Source organism: Larimichthys crocea, chromosome VI, assembly GCF_000972845.2.
Source record: "Larimichthys crocea isolate SSNF chromosome VI, L_crocea_2.0, whole genome shotgun sequence".
Classification (NCBI taxonomy): Eukaryota; Metazoa; Chordata; class Actinopteri; family Sciaenidae; genus Larimichthys; species Larimichthys crocea.
This window is the reverse complement of record NC_040016.1, coordinates 14,970,682-14,995,705: the sequence shown is the minus strand read 5'-3', so window position 1 is coordinate 14,995,705 and position 25,024 is coordinate 14,970,682. Positions and strand designations below refer to the sequence as shown.

The 25,024-nt window shown below is 39.9% G+C and overlaps 1 protein-coding gene across 1 annotated transcript; it reads right to left on the bottom strand.

The window, feature by feature from the left end:
• Positions 1 to 22,509, bottom strand: shmt2 (serine hydroxymethyltransferase 2 (mitochondrial)). The gene is made up of 12 exons (XM_010732121.3): positions 22,363 to 22,509; positions 14,485 to 14,673; positions 11,418 to 11,497; positions 10,096 to 10,296; positions 9,790 to 9,871; positions 7,716 to 7,838; positions 5,365 to 5,504; positions 4,919 to 5,081; positions 4,332 to 4,431; positions 2,769 to 2,924; positions 1,975 to 2,082; positions 1 to 1,731 (listed from the first exon to the last, which is right to left on the bottom strand). Exons 1-12 carry the CDS (start codon positions 22,393 to 22,395, stop codon positions 1,604 to 1,606), a joined length of 1,503 nt encoding a protein of 500 aa, XP_010730423.1. The 5' UTR covers positions 22,396 to 22,509; the 3' UTR covers positions 1 to 1,603.
• Positions 22,510 to 25,024: the final 2,515 nt, after the last annotated feature.

Genomic DNA, 25,024 nt, shown 5'->3' with positions numbered 1-25,024 from the left:
TATGATTGGATTATTGTGTTTTATTAGGACTCAGCTAATACAAATTAAATGTCAATAAAAATGTTGTAAAATAAAGTTTAAACTTGTGTTGATGTACAATGGCTGATAAGTGCTGGTAGCAGGCAAACATTTGACACTGTAGTAAAATACATATTGGTATATTTTGGCAAAGTCTAGTCTATCAGCAGTCACTAAGTCATGATGTGGATAGTTCATATGATTTGGTTCATTTTAGAAGCTGCGTTTTGTGCAAACTAAGAGAGTACCCCACACCATTTCTGACACCCTTTTTCTAAATTGTGCTCTAACACCATTCCACAAACAGAAATCTTGCTTCCTCACTGATGCAGTGATAATGACAATTGTTTCAATCTGTGAAACAGATAGACAACACAGCACTGCCAAAAATGTTTCACCAAATCAAGCTGTTTCACAGTTTCCATCATTGAACACAATGGTGATATAAATGACATTTAAATCAGGCAAACTGCACTACAAATAATCTTTCTTCTAGTACAACAAATCAGCTGGCATTGGAAACCTTAAGATGTTTGTAAAATGATGGCAGTCACATAGTTAACTCTTTAAATAATATATAGAAAAGTATATACTCTTTGTAAACGCACTTAAAAAAGGAAAGTTTTGAAATAATCCAGTCTGTTAGTCCATTTGATTATCTGTCACAACAAAATCTAAATCAGACAGAATCTGATATTGATACGCTGGAGGAAGAACAGATGAAGCAATGCCAAAAGTGTAAAAAGAAATCTGTCCACCCCGTGTTTCAAAGTAATGCCATCTAATAATATTAGAGTACCATTAAATTCTGCCTCTTTTAAAGCTTATATTTGTTTGTTTACACTGTGTGTGAGATGTGTTTTAAACATTATTTGTGACCACAGGTTGTAGTTTTGCTATATTGGAGACTAATATCAAAAAATGTCACGTCCACCTCCTGTGTAATCTGACTTGGATCCTTCCAGTGCAGAGACAAATCTCTACTAAAAAAATAATGTTAGTTAATTTCTGATTTTCAATAATACATTTTATGGCAGAACACCTCTTTGTGTACCTGATTTCATAATCAGACAATTACACCAGAAAGCTATCATGCACATTTCCATGTGAATGTAATGACATACATTAGTGACATTAGTTAAGACGCTTTACAGCATTAAGACTCTTCAGTGTGTCTCATTATAATAACTAATTATACACTCATCAAGTCAGTGACACCAAGAGCTGTTAGTTGTAGTTCGACTGGTTTGATTTGACATGTTTTTTTTTTCCTTACACACAACCACATTAAAGAAATGGTGTGAAGACAACTGAGACAGAGCTTTACAAATACAATAGAAAATATGTTCTTGAGCTATACAAAAATCTGACCAAGTTTATTGTTCCTTTACCTCAACATGGAGGCCATGTATAAATTGGAAACTGATAGACAACTGCAAAATAGTAATAAAAAATGTGATTTTCCTTATTTGATTGGAAAAAAAAGGGAACTGCCCATTGACAAGCGCCAACCACATTTCACCACCATGACATTGTTCCCCCTCTTCTTGCACGCTCCTGCCCAGCCAACTCTATGCTGGCTTGTCTAATGGTCATGGAAGCCTGGCATAGGGAAGGGTCTGGCAAAAGCTTCAACTCTGTGACGCAGATCGGCAATGCGAGCCACAGTCTCTGGGTCCTCAAGGAGGAAGTTCTTGAAGTCCTGGAGCTTGGCTGAACAATACAACAGAGAAGAGAGAGAGGGAAAAGGCTCAGCTTTCCAATTTTTTTGTTTTATCACCACTGGGCTTCTGTTTCGTCTCATATTTCAGGATCCAACAATTTAATATAACATACAGGAGCTTGTACTTTCTGAGAGTTGCATATTGTTATAAAGTGAAGGACAAAAAAGTGAGGCACATGTTCTCAAACACCGGGCTATGTTGCAATCTCTCTCCCTTCTTGCAGTAGACTTACCTGTCTTTTTCTTGACATCCAAGGCAATCTTGAAGCCCTCATCCATGAATTCGACAACATGCTCGAAGTCAGCTTCTTTGAACTGCCTGGAGGTTAGGGCCGGAGCACCTGAACAGAGAAGAAAACAGATTCAAGTACAAAGTAATGACTGGTAATTACTTCATTTTGCTTTTACAGGTTCATTCTCATCAATTTTCTCTTTCTGTTCATTTCCATATGGTCTTTGGAAATGAAAGAGAACCCTGGAGATTGTTGACATTTCAATAATAGCATCAGACCTGCTTTCATGCTAATGGGTCATGTGCAAAGTGCATTACAGAGTCCAAATCTCAATATAATAAACAATTGAGAAGCTATTACGAGCAGTACATTGTGCTGTAGATGCAGTACCTTGCCTTAAGACAATGCTAAAATGTGGCAGTGTAGATGTGGAGCTCTTAAACATCCTGGAAGATAATTAGAAACCCAAACATGCTCAATTAATCATGATCTGCTCAATGCTTGTGGCTTATTTGGTGGTGGGCTGATTTCCATATGCAGAACTACATTTTGAAAAGAAAAAGTAAAACTGGTTACGTGAAGAGGATGTCAAGTATAAAAAGTATAAAAACTCACCTCGTAGTTAAACATGGAACACAAAAAACCGAATCGCTGATCAACACATCCAGACTAATTACACACTAATTACCATCATTTACAATATTTATTTGTTTTGATATTTCGAATACATAAATCAGCACCAAGACCTTGTCTGAGTCAACTTAAATGTAGTGTAATGTGAAGCGGTTTGTTACCTAGCCTGAGGCCACCAGGAGTCAGGGCGCTCTTGTCCCCGGGGCAGGTGTTCTTATTGGCAGTGATTGACACGAGCTCCAGCACCCTCTCAGCCCGAGCGCCGTCAATGCCCTTAGGCCGCAGGTCCACCAGGACCAGGTGGTTTTCGGTCCCACCTGAAAAATTCAGCATTCTTAGTAAGAACTTTTGAAGAGGAGGAAAGTCCGAGGCTTTGTAGTCACTTTGATCAGACCACCTCAACCTCAGTTTAACATGGAGGAGGTCATCTCGAATGCAGTTAATTATGAAGCCAAATTACTGTTTGATAATGTGCTGCTGGAGCCTCCAATGGCTTCACATTTTCATGTTTTTCATGCAGGTTTATCTGCACGTCTCTTTGTGTGAATCTGAGCACTGATTTGATAGATTTTACATCATTCTGGGGCAAAAGATGATCTGTGAACGTGACAAATGGAAAAATCGAAAAAACAATCATATAATCAATAGTGATAGTAAAACTGATTGTCATCATAATTAAGCCTGAATTACTTGAGGCAACTTAAGCAGGAAAAATCGGAGGATATTTTTTCACGGTTTGAACGGAGCCCATTTGTCTAATATATGCTCACACCTAGCTAAGACGAATGCAGTCTAATACAACATTTCTGAGGCTGCAGTTAATGGTGCTGTTGAACTGTCCTGCATTATACATGTTGTGATATATCATGTATTACTTTGCTGCTACTTTGCTTTTTTTTCGTATCGATACAGAAACACCTCAATAGAGTTCAACATCACCACAAACTACACCCTCCGAAATAATCACCATTGAATCATCATCTCTCTAAGGATATGCTGAACAAAAGATCTCAACATTATAACGTTAATAAAGGTTGGATTTATTGTAGGACTGTTGTATTAGACTGCATTAGAAAGGTTCATAGAGATATCTTTGTTCTTGTTTCTTTTCCTTAATAATATTTTGTTTTTCGGGTGCAATCAAATGAATATCCATCAAACTTATAGGAATGTGTTTCTGTTTTTGCAAATGAGTGCATATTGCTCCTTGAAAATGCCAAAATTTTCCTTCAACCATTAATTTACTTAAGTAAAACACACTCCTTTCTGCAAGTTTCCTATTGACTGTAACACTACACCCCTTTTTCCAGTTTCATTTACGCAAACATTTATAAAGGGAATGAAAAAAAATGGACTGCACACAATGCAGTGTAAGCACAGGACAAGTCTGTGTGTTTTTTCGGGTATCAATTGAAGTCTATAAATCAAAAAAGAGCTGAGGCCAGCGAATTAAATGCAGTACAAGATTCAAGCATTTGCTCAGAAAGTGACCACTTTCATCTGGTTTTATTTTCTCGACTGACAGGACAGCTACAGTGACATTAGCCTATTTGCACATCATGAATTTAAATGCTTTTCTGTCGCTTAATTTGCATTTTCTGACAGGACATTTCTCTTGATTGACTGTGTTGTGTATATTTCTATGTTTCTTTGTGCTGTTTGCTGAGCCAGTGTCTCCTGTGGAATTAAAAAAAAAAAGACTGCTTAAATACAAGTTAGATTACCTGATACTACTGTGTAGCCTTTACTGAGGAGAGCTGCAGCCATAGCCTTGGAGTTCTTCAGCACCTGGGCGATGTACTCCTTGAACATGGGAGACTGTGCCTGGACACACACAAATTTAACAAAGTTTTTGTTTGTTTTTTGCTGCTTTTCAGTTGGGGGTCAAGAAATGATTCATGAGATGTCAGGACAAATACACAAACATGTTGCATCCTCTGACAACTGATGAGATAACATGGAAAACTTTATAAGAAAACCTTTTGGTCTCCTCTATGGTGCAAGTGATAGAGACAGAGTGAGAGACACTGCCTTTCCATCCTCTTTAACATGTTCACTTTCAATGGCTCACTAGAACAGCATTAAAATCCAGACGGTTCACACTTGAGGAAGAAGGAGCAGATGTCCATAGCAGCTTAGGGAACAAGTTCTTGAGTCAAGTTTCACTAAAGCATCTCAGCACTAATATTTAGTTTCACTATAAACACTGCTTCACTAGTTATCAGCTTCTTATTAGGTAATGGCAGACCAGGCGTAATTAAACGTTACATCAATATAAATAAAGTTATTGAAGTTTGTGTGTTGTGCTGACCTGTTTGAGTGCCACAGCCACACCGGCGATGGCATGGTTATGAGGTCCACCCTGCAGGGAGGGGAAGACGGAGAAGTTGACCTTGTCCTCGAGGTCGTACATGATCTCCTTACCCTTCTTGTCCACTGAGCGAACACCCTTACGGTAGAAGATGAGACCAGCCCTGGACAGAAAAGACAAACTTTTTATTTTGTTCTAAAACCCAACAAGGTTTCATCTGTGGTAATTTTTTATCTGTGGTAATTTGTCCCCATCTGTGGCTCAACCACTGATTCATAATACTATAACTGCTATTAATAAAAATAACTAAGAATTTTCATGACATCTAAATGTGACAGAAACAATGACACGCTGCCAATGAGCCTCTTATCCTGCTCCTCAGTTACAGTCACAAAACTGCAGCAGGTCTAATGTTTTACTGAAGTTTCTCTTGTTCTTGTTCTTACCTGGCTCCTCTGAGGGATTTGTGTGTGGTAGAGGTGACCAGGTCAGAATATTCGAAGGGAGAGGGGATGGCTTTTGCTGCCACCAGGCCACTGATATGAGCCATGTCAGATAGCATGTAGGCCTTGATCTCGGTACACAGCTGAGGGTGAAAAAAGGGAGATTCAAATTTATATCATGAGGCAGGACATTTCTATTCAAATTATATTTAAACTGTAACTTTTTTGGTACAAGATTTAAAGTCATGACATTACTGCCTGATATTAATCTCATTTTAAATCCACAGCACTGGATTTAAAATGAACCGTGAATGTGAGTTTGAGGATCTGACTCTTAATTTGAGGGTGTTTGCAACCATATAAGATCGACAGCGTTTGTCGGATTACTGATCCAAGTTTATAAAAATTCAATAAAGTATTTTTTATCTCTGGTTGTAGTCAGTAAGTCTATGACCTTTATGACATTTCTTCACTTTTTACCCATTATAGGATGGTTTCTGCCTTCAGACCATCTACATCAAGTGTTCAGTTGGATTGAACTCGACTGACTGCACTCGCTTAAAACATTTTAGTGTTTGGCCAGGAAGATGGTAAATAGACAGTACTTATATAGCGCCTTTCTAGTCTTCCAACCACTCAAAGTGCTTCTTATTTACCCATTCAGTCACATTCATATATTATTGGCATTAGCGCAGCCTTCGGGAGCTATTTGGGGTTCACACACTATTTTGGGTTTGCACTTCCGACATGCAGACTGGAGGAGCCGGGGATCATCTGATTAGTGGACGACGCGCTCTACCTCCTGAGACACAGTGGCCCAGATCTATATGCAGGAAAGTCCTACACATGAAGTGAACACACTCCTATGAAGCTGAAAATCAGCACTTTAGGCTCAGTTACTGTTTAATTTCAAATGTAGTGTCCTGGAGCACAGAGCGAAACTATGCACTGTCCAGATATTTATGACCTGCACTATATTTGCATACATTATTCTTGATATACACAGTGCTAACCCAAAATGCTATAGTTACTATAAAACTAAACTACATGCCTAAACTTACTTCAATCTGTGTTGTCAGTGACCAGCTGTGCTGTGGATTTTATTTGACTGAGCTTTGTACAAGTTGAAATGAGAGATAAAAAATTTGAGATTTAATCTCTTGGTGCAAATACATTTACATTTCCCCTCCCCGCGGTTAAGATTTGATGACCAACTCTACATCCGTTAGCAGTACCTATCTTAAAGAGCAGATATTTCAGCTGGTGTTATTACACTCTTCAGAGGCACATAATATTACAGCGTAATTCAATAAATCCTTGCCTTCTCTTGCCAATATTTACTGAAAAAAGAAAACAAAAACAATAAATAGCTCGCTAACATGCAAATGACTTGCTGGCGGATGATCAGAGCAGTATGCAATCTTTTTAGTGCACCAATTAATATGCATTATCATGACAATCTCCCTTCCTCTCATATCTAAACTGGATCAGCACATGTTTATTAGATTAAAAGGCAGGATAGATCGCAGGGTTACTGGAGGGGGTGAAGAACACAAGAGGGTGATGTGCGGTAGCTGATGAACGTCAATAGTTAAAAAAAAAAAGAGCTTGCTTCAATCTAGGTAACACCACACTGAAAAACTGGAGAGGATCCCGGCAGATTCTGACATAAAACACAGAGACATGCTGGGGGGGGGGAATATGGCTCTACTTCAGGCCTAGTGGCAAAGTAGTTATGGTGCTTAATAAAAACACAGCTCTGTAATGGTGGGAACACTCCATCTGATGGTACTAACCAAAGTGGAGCTCTGCAACAAAGGGAAGCAGTCATGGAGTGAATGAAGTGAATCAGCGGCTGGGTATAACAAAATAGATAAAGGGGCCTCTTGTGCACTGTCAAAGAGAACAGTGAAGTGTGCAGTTAAAAGTTGCTGCTGTGTACGTGTGAGTCAGTGCGAGTATCCACACTATGTTCGGATGAGTAGGTGAGAGAGGAAGAAAGCGTCGGCATTATTTAGTTTGGAAAAACACTAGAAAATTGGTTTGTGTTTGCAAATGTTGAAAGAGAATGCTGAGTATTTAGTCTCTGGTGTGGGACAAAAATTAGTGAAGATATTGTTGGAAGTGATCCTGGCTCCGTCTGACCCATCTATAAGGGAAGCAGGTGTGTGTGACAGTTAAGTGGAAAAGGTTGACTGAGTTTTAAATAAGAGGACAAAGCTGGCGTGACCTTCCTAATGCAGGATGAGAAGCGGAGAGAAAGAGACGAGTGAAACACACACACAAAGACTATAGAGAGAAAGATAGGGTTAAAGCTGAATGAGTTTTGAATACAGAGAGAGCTCTCTGTGCACCTTCTTGATGCGGGCGTAGTCAATGAGGCGGGCATAGGCGCTGGTGCCAGCGATGATGAGCTTGGGCCGGAACAGCTTGGCCGTCATCTCCATCTGGTCGTAGTCTATGAGTCCTGTTTTAATCTGCAGAGAGAAGGAGAGGGAGACAGATTTAGGAGAGGAAAAAAAAAAAAAAAAAAAAAGAGGGCGAGAGGAGGGGAAAGAAGTGGAGGATGAATATGAGGATATTAGAGGGGGAGTGAGGATCAGGGAGAGAGGAAAAAAAAAGTACATGAGACGATGAAGAAAAGTTGGCAGGTATCTTGAGGATCAAGAGCAAACATATCAACACGGAAGAGAGATTTTTTCTATTTGCAGATCATTTGACACAGCTGCATTTGAAGTACTTTGGCTACCTTAAAAGGGGAAGAAATTGATCTAAGGGAGACATTTTAACCTGTGATATCAAGAAAGAAGATGGAGCAATTGCAGTAATGCTGCTCTACTTATCCTAATTCCACCTTTCAGGGATCTACTCAACTGGTGTGATGAGCCTGAACAGATCAGAGGCTGGTTTGGAGACTTTTCAAGCTCGTTTCATCGAGATAAGCAATTTAAGAAATATGTTGCGCAATCCATTGTTCAGGGGACGTACTTCAGAGTCACATCAAATGTCCATGAATGAGTCCAAGAGGAACAGTGAAATGATCACTGTGTTTTCTGCCTGAATCTACAGTTTTTCCCTCCACTCCTCCTCCAAACAACAGAAATGAGAGACAATAGAGGCAAGAGAGAGAGAGAGCAGAAAACAGAAAGGATAAAAAAGACAGAAAGGATAGAGAATAACGGAGACACAGACAAGAAGAGAAGAGAGAAAAGGAGGAGGGAGAGCTTTATTTAGACAACCTGATAATCTCCCATCTCCAGAGCACATCTATGGATGCCCCCTCACTCCATCAAGCTGCTCATTGTGAAGACAGAGCCAGTGGTGCTGGCTAGCCTGTCGATTTCCCATTATCTCTCTCGCAGAGGGGTCCTGCCTGCCCATACATCAGCAGGTCTGGACATGCAGACTCTCATGGCCATCCATCAGCCGCTATCCAACACTATCACACAACTATGACCTGAGAAATAAAATACTAGACACTATATATGATGCACTGATCTACATTCACATGACCATATCCAAACTCTACATTCTGGTGGAAAAACAGATATTGTATTTTACTTTATGGCTGCATTGTGAGTGAAGAAGCTATACAACAATCAAAACACCTGCATTTAAGCCTCTCTGCAGCCAAGAACCTGCCAGCAAGTGTCAGCTGGACTTAAGTTAGATACTGAATCCCAACCCACACTGCCTTGTGTCGTCCCTGTGGGCACACAAAAGCAAACAGGATTTCCCCAAAAAGGGAACACAGCCGTTCAAATCTATCTCCTTTTCTGTGTATCTGATTCAATATCCTGTCACTGAATCACTTTTTAGAGGAAAGACAAGCAAAAATATCAGGTATTTAAACGTTGTATATTTGTACTGATTGAACATTTCTCGTTTCTTCCTCTTCTTCCTGTCACTGTAAGCAGCTCATGTGTTGTCCCTGTGTTGGTACAGCTACATACTGATCTTTATATTCAGTCTTTAACAGTTTCGTCCCATTCACTGAGGGTGAGTTCAGTTTGCAAACAACTTATACACAACATATTCACTTGCAAACACTGACACAACCTCTGAATGTGATTAGTCTAAAAATACCAGGATAATTTCCGCTGCAGTGGAAAAAGCAACGCTTTGAACTAGTATCAGACATCTGAGAAGACTGTAGACCGCAGCACACAGTTCATGTGGTCAGTTCAAAAGTCGGTCATAGAGAACATAAATATATGTTTATACATATCATATAAGTATTTTCAAATATTATTTAACCTGCATCTGCTCTTATAACACTATAACTTGATCTTATCATTGTCGTCTCATTGCCATCTATTTTACTGGTGATACTGTTTCTCACCAATTACTAGCCAAGCTGATGGTTTATCACCAGGCTAAGACATTGCCCAACTTCATAGGTGATATCAGTAGCAGGGTTCTACTTACATTCAGCTTGTACGGCATGGACTCAAAATAGATTGAAGTTGCTGAGATCCTCTTTACGTCGGACATGTAGCCATGGGTCAGACTGAAGTGACCAAAAGAGAAATGCAGACAGACAGGACAAACAGGCAAGCACGAGCAGTCAGTTACATTACCTTGCAAACAGCTTGATTTATAACAGAAAAACATCAGCAAGGTTTTTACTAAAAACATTAGTGTAAACAAATGTGCAGGAAAAGTTGATTAATGTTGGAGGGCAAGACAAATCTGGAGATTAAGAATAAGAAGAAAGCAGCAGTGGCTACTGACTGTCCACCGTCAGGCAGGTCCAGGCCCATGATGCGGTCATGGGGCTTCAGCACGGCGGTGTAGGCTGCAAAGTTAGCGGGGGATCCGGAGTATGGCTGGACGTTGACGCCCCACAGAGCTGGGTCCAGGTCAAAGGCCTCCAAGGCTCGTTTCTGACACAGCAGCTCAATTTGGTCGACCACTTCTGCTCCACCATAGTATCTGAGGATGGAGTTGGGGGAGAGATGCATCATTCCTGTAACTTGCTAGATTAAGCTTCGAAATGAATTAAATTTAAATCAGCAGTAAATTATGTTCTTGGCCACTTGACAAATCATCGCCTTTTAAATTGATATCCATCTTGGGGGAAATATTAGACTCCTCATCTGCTAAATGCTCCACTATGTTCACTAGCCAGTCACCAACTTTCTTTGTCTGCAGCATGGTGCTGAGCAGGTAGCTTAGAGCGGCTTCTTAAGAGCTTTTTTGCTGTAAACACTGGCCTGCTGTGTCTGAAAATGACAACAGCAGTAACGGTGACTTTGTAGGCAGGACAGCTAAACAATGAGCAAAAAGTCACTATAAAGCTTCGTATCACTGAGGGAGTTGCAGACACAAGTGATATTTCTCTGTTGGTTTTTCAATACAAGCGACCACTTTCATATTGTCATTTGATACACTGTGAATACAAAATTTAAAAATGTTCGAGCGACTTTAAGTCAATATCAGCAGTGCCTGTGACCAATCATACATCTGTCAGTAACTGCACTGTTGGTCATAAAAATCTAGGGCAATGTTAACCTGGAAACTACCACAGGAGATCAGGTGATGCTCATCGAATCGTTTCAGTGGAATTACACATGAAGGAACAACAGATGGCTACTCTACAGACCACTCATTCAATGAGATGATCCGTTTGTTTCATTACATTAAAGTATAAAACAGCAGATGAGTAGAATGTGGGAGGGTGAGGGCTTGTATTCCAGGAATCAAAGAAATCAAATGAGAAACACTTCAAAACAAGACAGCTAGCTGTTTGCTGCTGATAAATGTGAATTATCTGAGGGAAATAACAGAAAATAGGAAAACTGAAAATAGAAAACATGCAACTATCAGCCTGGGCACTAAATTCCTCCAATGTATCCCCCCCAGGAGTCTTCTTTGGCAAGGCAGAGGCTGTGGATTATTTGCTGTGTGGTTGGCATGTACTATTATAGGGCAGGCTAGAGAACACAGTATAAATCAGTGTGTGCTTATGTGTGAACACATCTGTAACACATTTCCACAAGCAGTGAATACCAGCAGTGTTAATAAGTTGGATGTGACTGAATAAACACACTCACCTTCTCCCTGGGTAGCCTTCAGAATATTTGTTGTTCAGACAGGAGCCCTGAGCCTCCAGAGCTGCTCGACTGCAGAAATTCTGTGGTGAGGAAACACACACAAGCAAACACACACACACACACACAAGCAAACACACACACACACTCAGATCAATGGCACGAGTGGACAGAAGGGACAAGGACCGCAAATTAAAGTCTGTTAAGTGATAGTGAGAAATCCCCCTCCAGCTAAAGGCAATCATTACAGTATTGAACCTCTGGACTTCCATAGACTAACACTCTGCACTTCACAATGCTTATCGCCTCGCTGCTGGAGGATACAAGATAATGTAATAAACTTTTCTGCACATGCTGAGATACACTGGTGTGGCTTTTTTTTTTTTTATCATTTTGCAATGCATTTTTTCTAGAAAAACACATTTTACTGAGTATGGTTTGCTGCAAAGGAGGTATTAAACCCCCCAAACTTTTCTTTTATATCTCGTCTGTGTGCTTGATAAAGAAAGAGACATGTTTTCAATAGGCTTTAAACTCATTCACTGACACAATTTTTTGTAGCCTGATTTCACTCTTCATATTAGATTTACAACAGAACTGGAACAATGATAACCTGGCAACTGAATTATAATCCTGTTTTTGTTATTTCTACTAGAGGTGCAACATTTAGTTGATTAATGGAAGTATTTTGTTTGCTTGTCATTTTTTGAGCACAAATACCAAACATTCTTTTGTTCAAGCTCCTTGCCGTCAGGGTATTTGTCACCATTTTGCAGCGTTTTCAGGACCAAACGATTAAACAAGAAAATAATCAGTAGATTAATCAATAATAATAATTACTTGAAGCTCCAATTCCTTCTAACTGATACAACTCTGTTTATCTTGTAATTGCCATTTCCCACCTACAGCTTCTATGGCAATGCTCTAATTAGATAACTCTTTCAATTTCTTTTCCTAGGGTTACCCTTTTATCTTTTTGTTGCTGTTGAAAACTTTATTTGGACTAATTTTATTTATTTTGTTGATGACTGACATGAAATTCTCTCTCTCTTCCACTCTCAGGGGACACTGAACATCATTTACAGTATGGGACATTAAACAAAATGTTAAAACAAAGCATGTAAGAAAAGGCCATGTTAATACCGAGCTATTCATATTCAAGTTGACTTACTGTGAAAGTCTGCATGATTAAAATATGACAAGTACTATGTTAGATAATCAGTACACTATTTGCTTGAGGCATTGTGAGCCCACTGAAACACTGAACATCGTACTGAAATACTTGACATTACTACCTGTTACATACGCCATACAAGCTAGCCCGTAATAGGGACACACACACACACAGACACAGACACACAAACGCACACGCCTGAGTGTGTGTAGTGATGCTAATGCTTCACCTAGAAGCCAAGAGGAGATCAAAGTAGATTACAGCTCCAGAATCAGCTTTCTGCTACGTCTGTCTGTCATGCAGACAGCAGTGCATACATTAGGAAAAAGGAAATTAATTAGTTTCTCAGTGTCTGTAAGTGTGTGAACACAACACAACATGCAAGTCTCTTCATTCAAGGAATGCCTGCCTGAGCTGTGGTGTGCCTTGTGGAGTAAGGTGGGGGAAGAAGGCAGAATGAAGATATCAGCTTTATCTCACACTAGAGCGGTCAGGGTTTCTGTAAAGAGGGGGGCCGATATACTCCGCTGAACAACTACTGTGGCAAACAAGAAACAGAAGGAGAGAGGAAAAGAATAAAGAAAATACAAGATAAAACCTTGTCTGCTCTTTTGAATAGTAAAATTTTCCATTTCACACCATCCAGCCGTAGAATATAAACAGAGGGGGAGATACCCCAATGTTTCTGTAACAACTGAGCTATTGTTGCTTAAAGAAAACACTCTATCCTGTGAGTGCTTTTACTATTAAAAGACAGCAAGTTTGAATAACTTGATATGATTGTTCTTGTTCTTTTATAAATACAGCACTTGGCAGAGTTCATGATATCTATTTTATCATTTGTATGTTTGAGCCAGAAGGTCAAAGTTTTAATGGTCTAGCAAGCCACTGAAAACATTAAGAAACAGAAAATTCACTGCTATAAAGTCTTAAAAACATACAAAAACAAAATGATTAAGGAGTAAATCCGAGTGAAAAATTAATTTATTTGCAGAATATGTGTCCTACATCCCCATGTCATTTGCTGTACTTGATGTGCTGTACATACTGTACAGTACAAGCCCAAATAAACCACTTTTCTGTTTATAAGCGGAAATACAGAAAAACATAACAACCAGAATAGATATCTGTGGCGTTAACAAGTCTATTCATTCATCCACTTAGCCAAAACATTAATCAGAGATGATGAGGCATTCTCTGCTACCTGCACTGCCAACATACAGGGGAGGTGCTGCCAGCTCTTACAGGCATTGAGTCTTTCTTTAAAAATGAGTCATATCAGTTAATACACAAAGGCACAGGATGGGTCTTTATATTCTATAAAAGGCTGACTAAATGAAAAAGCGTTTACTTTGTGATTTAAAGTATCTGCCAGCATGTCAATTCCATGCCAACATTTTTAAGACACTGGCTAAATGGTGTTCTTGACTGACTTAGAGGTTCATCTAGAGAGAATTTTTTTCAGGCCTGGTGGTACGCACCAAAAAAGACCCTAAGACAAGCGCACTGGATGGCATATTGATGCGGTCAACTTTGGTCAGATGGTGCAGCAGGTGATCTGCAATTTCCATTTGAGTTCAAATGTGTGTTTGTTTGTAGGATTGCATAAAAATAAATAATGTAACCTCGGACCTTTCCAGAACATTAGCACATCATGAACTCAGTGTGCATATTTCATTGCTGCTCTTTATCCTCCTTTGACTTGAAGAAAAACCATGGCATCATGATATGGAAATTTAGCCAAAGATGGACATTATTATTATTGAAATCATCATACAGGCCTTCCTTGTAGCTTGTACCCGAGATCTGCTTTCCCAATCTAAAGTTCAGATTTGGTGGGAAGAGGTGAAGCATGTGGCCAGGAATTATAAACTGGCCCTTAAAACTGTCATTTACCTCAGATGCAATGAGCTCCAGGCCGCGGCACTGCCTGTCCTTCTCCTTTTGCAGCAGATCCCACATCTCGGGGTCGTCCTGAGCCAGGCTTTCCTGGCCTGTCCATGGTCGATCTTCATCCACTGAACGAGCAGCATGGGACTGCTGGCCACGTACACTGAGACGAACTGGGGCTCGGTGGCACAGTGGCTGTGGGCAGAAGAGAAGTTGCGGGATTTGGGGGGCATGACGAGAAGGAAAATTAGTTTTATACAGATATAACAGTTATCATGAACCCATTTTCTAACACTGGGCTATTGCACTAAAATGTGCCACATGAGGGCTGACATTTACTGCCAAAACTGTTACATGGAACATTATTTTTGAGTGTATTTGATCATTTTACATATTTCAAGTAACACTGATTTGTCTTATAAAAAGGACATTTTGAAGCCCCCTCCTCTGTTCCTCACACACTCCAATATGTAGCCTAGTATAATTAGAAACTGGCGTGTTTGCATGATATCAATAATCAGCATGGTTGTACAATTATGCCTCTATCAGCACTTCTACAACTGAGGGACTGACTTTTACAGCCTCAGTGTACCCAAGGAGGCATACAGAGAACAGATTCAGCACTTCCTGCTTATCTAATCTGGACTGGGGCTGGCGAGTTCTCCTCCTGCTACTGCAGCAGCAATGCCTGATCACATGAGTGTGTAGAGTCCATACAATGTTCACTTCTCTTTTTTAAAAACATTGTTCTCCTGTGCCTGTGATAGATTATTTTAACACTTAATTTCTGGCATGGTTTTACATAGAGTGGGTTCTATATATAAAGAGAAGATAAAACCTTTGTGCGGTTCTTGTATTAAAACTGTATTTGTGCCCTTCAGTGCTCAGGTTCTCTTTATAAACCCAAATCAACAGTGCTACGGAGGAGAACAAAAAAAAAAATCCTCGATAGGTTGATTGCATTCAGAACAAATTGTCTCTCTCCCATCATTTAATCAACAATATGATGATGACTCTGTGTTGAGATCAATCCCACCACTACAAACCTATAGTTATCATCTGTACAGGTGTGCCGGGGTGTGAGGGACAACCTCCCTTTAATAGCACCATTAAAAAGCAATTAACACAATGCTCAGGACCATTTGAGGACACCAATATATATTTAAAAAAAGAAAAAGCAATTTGCGCTTATTTCACGTGGTGTAAAAAATGTTTGGCACCTTAATCTTTGGGAGCGGCTTTATAGCAGTGTAAATCTCACAAGAAAACTAACGCTGTAGTTTTTAAAACACGTTTTAAGTAAAAACTCAGAATTTTAATGATTGACAGAATTGATCATTTCTGCGATGCAAAAAAGAACCAACAAGAGTCTCATTATGAAACATTATTTATAACAAATAAACAGTTAAAGGGAAGTATTTATCCTCAGGAACAGCTTGCAGATAGTTTATCTACTCCATCGTTGTAAGGCACACCCTCTCTACTACGCCTCTTCATCTGCTCCCCGGGGTGGGAGGGGACAGAGGGGACAGTGGTGACACACCAGGGGAGGCGTCTGTGGCACATTAATTTCTAGCCGGCTCTAGCCTGGCCGTCTATCACTGGTGGCAATGGTGATGGTGGAAAAAAGGAGAGGGCCTCTCTCCCTCCCTCCAGGCTCTGGAAGAGATGGGGGCCTGGGGAGACAGGTCGGGCTGCCTCTGAGGACACGTTTCTTGCAGAGAAATCACACGGGTCATTAAATCTTGACGGGAACTGTCCTTCGCTGTCTTGTGTTTCTGCTGGGACACACCAAGGCCAGGGAAAGCAGTGGCAGAAAAAACCCCACACATGCCAACGCTGCCACTGTTATAGTGCTACTGACAACCGCAAAACAGACAAGGGTGCCTCTACCCTCCTCCTCTTTAATCCCGATCCCTACTTCCTCTTTCCCAACCTCGCCCTCCTTGCTGCTAAGCACGTTCAGAGTAGCAGCACTCGTGTGGCATTTTTATTAGTTTGTCTTGTCATCTTTATCACTGCCATGGTGTCCACTGGGCTTAAACAAACAATACACAGGTCTGTCTCTGTGGTCTGCCTCTTTCCACTTTCCTGCCTCATTTGCCAGCCCTGATCATTACAGGAGATTAATTAATAAACACAAGATAAGCTGATCCAAGAAAAGTGAGCGCCAAGATACAAGCACCAAATATGTCACGGCGGGACTATTTTTAGGCAACAGATGACGCTGTCGTTTGAAGGTGAACTTGACGAAGACTCTGAGAGAAAAAGAGGCGGGATAGGCCACATCAACCTGGAGTCACAGATGTGGTGCATCTGCGTGACAATGATAAGGTAATTGTTGGCAGTTTACCTTTCCTGTCAAACATCTGTGCCCAAAGACCACTGGCAGAGAAGAAGAAAAAGGGAAGACAGAGAATCATCTCATTAATCCTAGGTCTCTATTATTTTTGCCCATTTCCTGAAGCAGCTCCTGAGGCAAGTCAATTTTACAGATGACTGCTGTCCATCAGTGGCTATACCAAACAACAATCAGCCAGCTAACAGAAGAAAAACAGAAGAGACATGAGGAGAAACAGTGGAGGTAAAAAAAAAAAGAAGAAGAAGATATGTAAGGTTAGAGAGAAGAAGTGTCAACAGGGCAGCTGCATCCGTCAGTCTGACACGCAGTTGCCACTTTCCCTGTCACTGACTAATAACAGGGCTGTCCGTTACAAATTGCCCTGTGATTCAGTCTGGATAACACTAGACTGAGAAATCTGGATGGGGTGAAGAGGCGTGAAGGGACAGAGGCAGAGTCCAGGGCGACTCTACTCTATTCGGGTCAAAGGCCTATCAGGGTGACAATCTGAGACTCAAGTGATAGAGCCAATCTTCAGGGAGGTGTAGGCAGTGGAACGACAAATTTATGCTGTAATCTTCCGAAAACACTGCCTGTAGTGATGATGGTAAAAAAAAAGGCTCTATACTGGGTTTACTGGTGCCACAAGGAGCTTAGATGCATGCTGTGGACTGAACCGTTGACTTAGTCACAGTCAAGCAAGGCTAATGGCCTTTCTTGAGCCTGTGCCCACAACCCCCCCCCAACCCCCTCATTGTGCCTGTCAAGTTCAGTCTTACAGAAATACTTAACTGGATTTTCCTGCATTGTAATTCTTGGTCAGCTACTTAAGTATACTAAATGATTCCTAAAAAAAACTTTATGCCTAGATTGGTAAGAATGCATAGTGATGCTCAGCAGTAGCAGATCAGCAGTTTCCAATTCACTGATCAGACATAACATTATGACCACCTGCTTGATATTGTGTAGGCACCCCGTTTGCTGCCAAAACTGCCCTGACCCATCAAGGCATCAACTCAACTAGACCTCTGAGGGTGTGCTGTGGCATCTGGTCCTGTAAGTTGCAAGGTGGAGCCTCCATGGATCAGACGTGTTGACCACTTTTGATATATACTGATCGCTGCAGACTGGAAACACCCCACAAGAGCTACAGTGTTAGAGATGCTTTAACCCAGCCAGGGCTGGCCCTAGGCATTTGTGGCTCAAACAAATCATTCAATGTAAAATCATGTTTATTTGTGCTGCGTAGTTGGACATTTTAATACGGGCACTTATGGAGATTGACTCATTTCTGCGGCTACTCAAGGAATCGCAGTTCTTAAGCACTTTCGCATTGGCTTCATTTCCCAGCACCAGAGGTTGCCGCTTGCTTCAAACCCATCAACTCTGAGGACAAAATGTTCACTCAATGCTTAATATACATATCGCACCCACTTATAGTTGCAATTGTAAGAGATAATTGGTGCTTACCTCACCTGTTAGTCGTCATATTGTTATGGCTGATTAGTGTATGCTATGTAAATGCCATGAAGCAGCTGTCTGACAGGTGTCGAAAACTTAACTCAAATATGAATAAATCAGTTTGTAAAATTTCAGAAACGAGTGGAAAGGGATCGGTATGATTTCCCAGTCACACAGTAATGGTGTGAGGGAAGACGAGGGCAAGTTTGTTTGTGTGTTTGTTTGATGTGTGTTTATGCTGGTCTTGACATGAGGAACACTTTTCAATTTTGAAAGCAGTGGCAGCCATCTTTCATGGAATCAGAGTTGCTCAGAGCAAAATATAAACATGACTGCTGAAGAAGAAACTGAAGAATCTGTTCTGCTCCTGTTAAATGAACACAACTGAATTCAAAAAGCTAAAGAACGCCTCGGCTCGGGAAGTGTTATGTTTGTCAAAAACTGATATGTACAACAGAATGAAACTGGAATGTTTGTGATTACAGTGTGGGAGGTGATGAAGCCAGGCTGTGACACTGAAAGCTATTTCTGAGCAAACTTAAAAAAGTAGGCTAAAAAAAACTATTCTGAAAGCTTAATGCTGGATTGTATTAAATACACAAATACCACTCTGCTGGTTGGCAACATACAGATGAAAACAAAAAACTTGTTTTCCAACCTCTGTTGCCTGTAACTTTTGAGAAAAGTAGGATTGCTGCAAATCTTTTCATCAGGACTTCAAACAATGGCATGTTGAGTAGGAGTTATGTACCAAACTCTAAAAAGGGCAGCAGGCCATTGCACCAACGAATACAAAGCCCTGGAAACAGATCGCTAACGTTTCAATACACAGCATGGAAAAGTACGAGTATGTTTAGACTTGATTTAAGGACTCATTTATACATTTTGTTCGACATACAGCTAAACAACATGTAGTTAACATGTCTATAAGGGAGCACAAATGTTAAAATGTTTTGTCCAGCATGATGCTTGGTAATACACCTAAAGATACTACCTAAAGAAGCTTGGGTTTCTTTCTTTCAGTGTAAATTGTGTTTGCGCAACAGCAAGCTCTGAAAAGAGCCATTTGAGACATTTCAGGTTTCTATATGACCTCTTGCTTGCAGTTCATACAAACACCAGCAGTTTAAAAAAAAAATTGTTCTGATGGATGAACAGAAATACAGTCTGTGGAAAAAGCAGTGACTTGTTCGCTCTCCAAAGTTCTCACGCTGTTGAACTGAATCTTAGTTCATTCTCTGCCGCAGAACCTAAACTGTCAAAATACAATCTGCAAGGAAACAATTGTAAATGCTGCACCCTGTGACTTTCAATTCGCTCTATTCACGATTATCATTATACAGTGAAACTAAACACCTCGAAAAAGGTGAGATTTTGTGAGACAGAATCTTTTTATGTTAATTCAAAAGGTTCAAATTAAAGTGGGGAAATAAAATAAAAATGCATTTCAAACATCATATGCATTAGAACAGAGTTGTTCTTATAAAATGCTAAAAATGAAAATATTGTATAGAAAAAACTATGAAAAAAAAAAAAAAGTACAGCTGAGAACATTTGTTTTATTGACCTTGTACTGGGAAAAAGGTGTTCATAATACGACTAGAGATTTTTTTTTTTTTTATCTCAAAGTGACTACCTGAAATCTTTGAAATCAATTACCTGCAGCGAGTGGCCTATTTAAGAGCCAACACCCCTATAATGACCAAAGCAACCTGTTTTCTACTGATATTAATATCCACAGCAACATACTGTTTCAAGAACCGAGACACAAAAGTTGACTTTTCCAGATCGTTGACCATCTTTAGACCAATTTAGGTCATCAGCCACAGGAAATAATGCACGAGGACTAAAGTCTTTCTCTCCAAAGTCACACTGCTCCCGTGATGCAGCATGCGTTTAACCAAAAAGTCATGTGAGTCCTAGAAATGTAATTAAGATGCAAACTTAACCATTTAGCATCAATAGGAAAAGCATGCAAGCACGTGAATCAGTCAGGAAACTTCATACCAACAGTGACTTGAGTGAAACTAGGTCTGAATACATGCCACAAGATTTTGGCACAAACTTGGCATAGCCTAGTTGTTTCTGAAGAACCTACATGAAATTCACGCCATCTCCAAAATGGGTCACTTTATAAAGTTCAAATTTAGACTATTAATAGCCTTTAATCAACTTTTTTTTTTTTCAAACACCTCTTTCACCCCAATGTCTCATCTCATTAAAACAACTTGATCAATTAGATCACTGGGGAACTAATTTGTCATACAAAATATACGTATCAAGCTACAATAATACAATTACTCCAACAGGGAAGAGGATTTAAAAAAATATTTAGAATCCACTGCACATTATTAACACCACTGACTAATAAACTGGCAAATTAGCATAAAGCATAAGTGGATATTTGAGCTTGGATTCTCCACACACAGAGGTGTCCGAAAGTCTGAGACCACACTTAAAATCCTGAAAACAATCATGAAGTTTGTGGATTCAAGTGCCAGAGTTGTTTTTCTCAGCATCAAATCATGGCTGGATTTAAAGTTTCTAAGGGGGCATGGAACATTTAGCAGAAAAGAGATTTCACAGTCACATCCTGAGACCATTTATTCCTCATTGGTATTGTTGCTATTGTTTACTAACTAACTAACTAACTAACTAACTAACTAACTAACTAACTATCATTACTTATTTTGTTTGATTAAGATTGTATAGTAGTTTTATTTAATGGGTCACTGCAATTACTCGTTTATGATTCTATGTGACAAGTTAATTGTAATACAGAATTTTCTGTATAACCAAAGAAAAGACTTCAATCAGCAAACGTACTGTCAGAAGAAGGCTGCCGGCTGTAACAGTTGCTAAACTGCTTCTCAGGAGGTGAAATAAGGTCAAACTCTTGGGGGAGGACTAAGAAATGCCAGCATTTCACAGCAGATGATCAGTTACTGGATTCAAACTGCACACACTTCAATGCTTTGCATAAAGTACTAACTCACCTTACCTCAACCACATTGACGCCCCAATGGGGAGAAAGCCAAGTTCTCTGGGATATCACAAGAAACTCTTTGGGACATTTTCAAATCATGCTGAGGTAACAAAAGGTCAACGGCTTTTACAAAAACCTGTGAAGTCCTTGCCAGCTTCACTGCATGCAGGGAACATACCACAATTTACTTAACCCTCTGGGGCTCTGCAAAAGTTATTGACATCTTTTAAAAGATTCAACTTGTTACTCAAATTAGGTTAAACTTATATTACCATTTACAACATTAGAAACAAGTGCAAAATAATCCATGTCAGGAAGAATAACCTTAGATTACCCACAAGTAAGACACATTTGGACAGTAGGAATCTGCTGACACAATGACTATGATGACTTCAACAGAAAGCCTCATCTGTTACACAAGGAGGAGGAGGTGGTCAACATTTTCTTGGCCTTATATTGCACTTTGAACGTTATTGGGTGCAGACCCCCTCAGTTCTAGTTAATATGTCATTGTCTGTAACATTATCTGTATGTACTATGAACATAGTTATCATGGTCCAGGCTGTAAAACTTAAGTAAAACAGCTTGTTTAGGGCTAAAATAACTTTATAATGGAAAAAAAAACCCTGCTAAACCATGTTACTGTAACTAAAATGACGATTTCCATGTGCTTTTTGCTGGATTTAAAAAATAAAAGGCACATGATGAGTCGTGTTGTGTCTTGCAGCCTCGCCACATGATGAAACCGGGCTGCCGCTGTTGCATCATTACGTGGACACAGCTGCAGCGATGCACTGACAGCTAGCCTGCTAGCTCACCAGCTAAAACTAACTAACAACGCTTTTTCAAACATGCAAAATGCGGACATGACAGAGGAGACAGCCAGAGGTTCACTGCCACAAACATGCTGCCATTTGGTGACAGCTAGAGGCAAACCTTCGCTAAAGCAGCAAGTCCGAGCACCGTGAACCGCCACGACTGCTTGAGCAAGCTAACGATTCAATCAGTGCCGGAGCCACAGGCTCAAGTGACCCAACTTAAAACACACTGCAAAGCAAATAATGATACAAAAACTGCAATTTAAGAGCCACTTTACCCGTGTGAGTTGTCTCAAAGCGAAGGACAGCATGTTTCCAGGTCTCAGGCCAGAGGAAGAAGCAGCACACCCAGGCGACACACGCTGACAGGCTCCGAAAGGACTGTTTGAAGTTGTTAGCAACGACCGGTTACGTTTATCCTGCTGCAGGGCCTGATGGGAAATGTAGGCAGTTGTGAAGGAAATTACGCAGGCTGGCATTGAGGCTGTTGTATACACTTCATATGTCATTTTGATCACCTTCTCCAATCACAGGGTGACTGAGCTGATTACAGACTGCACATTGGGTTTGAATCTCATTCTCCTGTGCTTCTTTTTTCCTCCACATCATCATCGTAATGGAACATTTTAGTGCAGCTTGTTATTCTGACCTATGTAACCTTTTGAACTGTTGTACTTTCTGTATAGGTTAATGCATGGGACGCTGCTATGGCATGTTGCAGAACTTGTCCAACCAGCACGACTCAGCAGATGTTCCTTTATCATAGAGGCAGCGTGAATCATGAGTTCATATTTTTACAACTGTCTTATTCGTGACCGCACCCATAGGTTTCTGGACGGCCTTTTTTTGCAGCTCAAAATATGTGGCATTTGAGGAATTTTTCGCTTCTACATTGGCTTCACTTCACAGCCACGGAGGTTGCTCCTTGTTTCTTGTTACACTCCGGCAGACTGCTTGCACTCTATATGACTGTTTGATCTTCTTTGCAAAGAATAAAGCGACAGGAAATACCATTTACTTGTGTCTTTATTTCAGGCCACACTGATTAATGATTTACACATCATCATCATCATGAATGATGAGAAAGGCACCATGTCTGCCACACAACATAAATAAGTGGAGTATCTGGGTGGTTAAGGTGCTGACCATGAACTACAATGTCTCAGGTTTCCAGGAGTCTAGCTTGGGACCTTTGTTGTATGATATCTCTCTTCTGTGAATTTTATTTGACTGAAATTTTTCTGTCATCTATATACCAACAACTGACAAATAAAGGCATAAAATGCCCACAGCATACTAACCCTAAATACTAAAGAGAAACAATCTGGCACAGAGAAAATTGATAAAAAAGCCTCTTTTTTTTTTCAGCTTTGAAGTATTTCCAGAAAAATGTTTATATGTAATATTATTTATTATTGGTGTTTAAGTGATTAGGCTAGAGGTTAAAAGAGTTTTCCATGTGCCATGTGTATTAATAATGTTGTGTGCAAATATTGTGTGCTGTCAATATCCTTCAGAAAATGCCAAAAAGATGCTCAGTGTAAATTTGTAATCCTAGTTAATGTCAGAGTTTGGAGAGGCATATGGTACAGAGCATTGTCAGCATGTTTACATGAATTTGTCAATTTCCAGCCAAAGTTTTTTTTACTAAAGGTATCTTAACTCTGATGTTTGTCCAAACAATCTTGGACCCATTTTTACTTACTATGTCCAATAACTCCACAATGCTGTTCTCATTACAGTCCACTGTTGCATATGTGCCACAACATTAATGTGTCAAGTAAAGAATTTGTTTTATAAAAACATCACTTTACTATAGTATACTTTATTTCATAGTTTACTAAATGTTGTTGGAATTCCAGGAAACATATTTGGACAAACACACTGGGGATAAATATTCAGAAAAACACACACACAATCACATGTACAATCACACACCAAGGACTACATAAAGACCTGTCTACAACAACTAGCCTGGTGATTCTTTACCAAACCATTGTAGAGAAACTGTAACAAAAAGGGGAACTCCAGAGTATCTGGGTCACTACGACTCCATCAATCTCTGTGTCCCGACTGTCCGCGGCAACTTGTGTAAGATACATGGACCTCCCTGAACCTCCATCTCAACATAATTGATCAAAAGCATAATAGGCTATTGAGCCAGACCGAAATGAAGATTCAATTAGCATCGACTGTGTGTTTTCTAATGAAATTCTAAGCAGCATTATGATCCGATCAAAAGTGTGGAAAGCCAGGAGCCAATGATTCTGCACTGAGACAGAAAAAAAGGAGTGAGTCAGTCGGAAGGTGTTCGAGGATTGTTTACTAAATGTAATCAAGAAAGAGATCTTTAATCCTAATGCATTTTTTTTAGCAAGAGTGACACTATGCTGCTTCATATTTTTCGCACAAAAAAGCAATGATAAAGTAAATATTTTCAAGTAGCTGAGATCATAACACTGATGGCAGAAATGCAGCAGTCAGTAAAATATGAGGAAGCCACCTGGAGGTTTAGGTGCAAAAATGAAAATGTTTACTCAGATGTGCAATACTTACTTTGCTTGCATGACTAAACAAACAAATCTGTCAGTCATATTACCTCCAATACAATAGTTATTTTTGTGTTCAGTTTGGGGATAAGTGTGTTCAAGAACTATATCAGATACCTCCTCTGGATTCGGTTGCTATACATACCAACTACCTCAAAAGGAGTCAGACATTATCATCATCCAGAACATTCACGGTTGGTTTTCATGTTATAATTGAATCCATAACCAACTTTCCTTAAATATATTTCTGAAAATTAAAATGACATATCTTCACAGAGCGCTTGGGAATAAATTTCCAATCAGAGTGAAATGTAAGTTGGTTCATTATAGTGTCCTTGTTGAGTTAGATAGCATGAATATGCTGCAGAGATTGTGCCCTGAAACTGTGCTT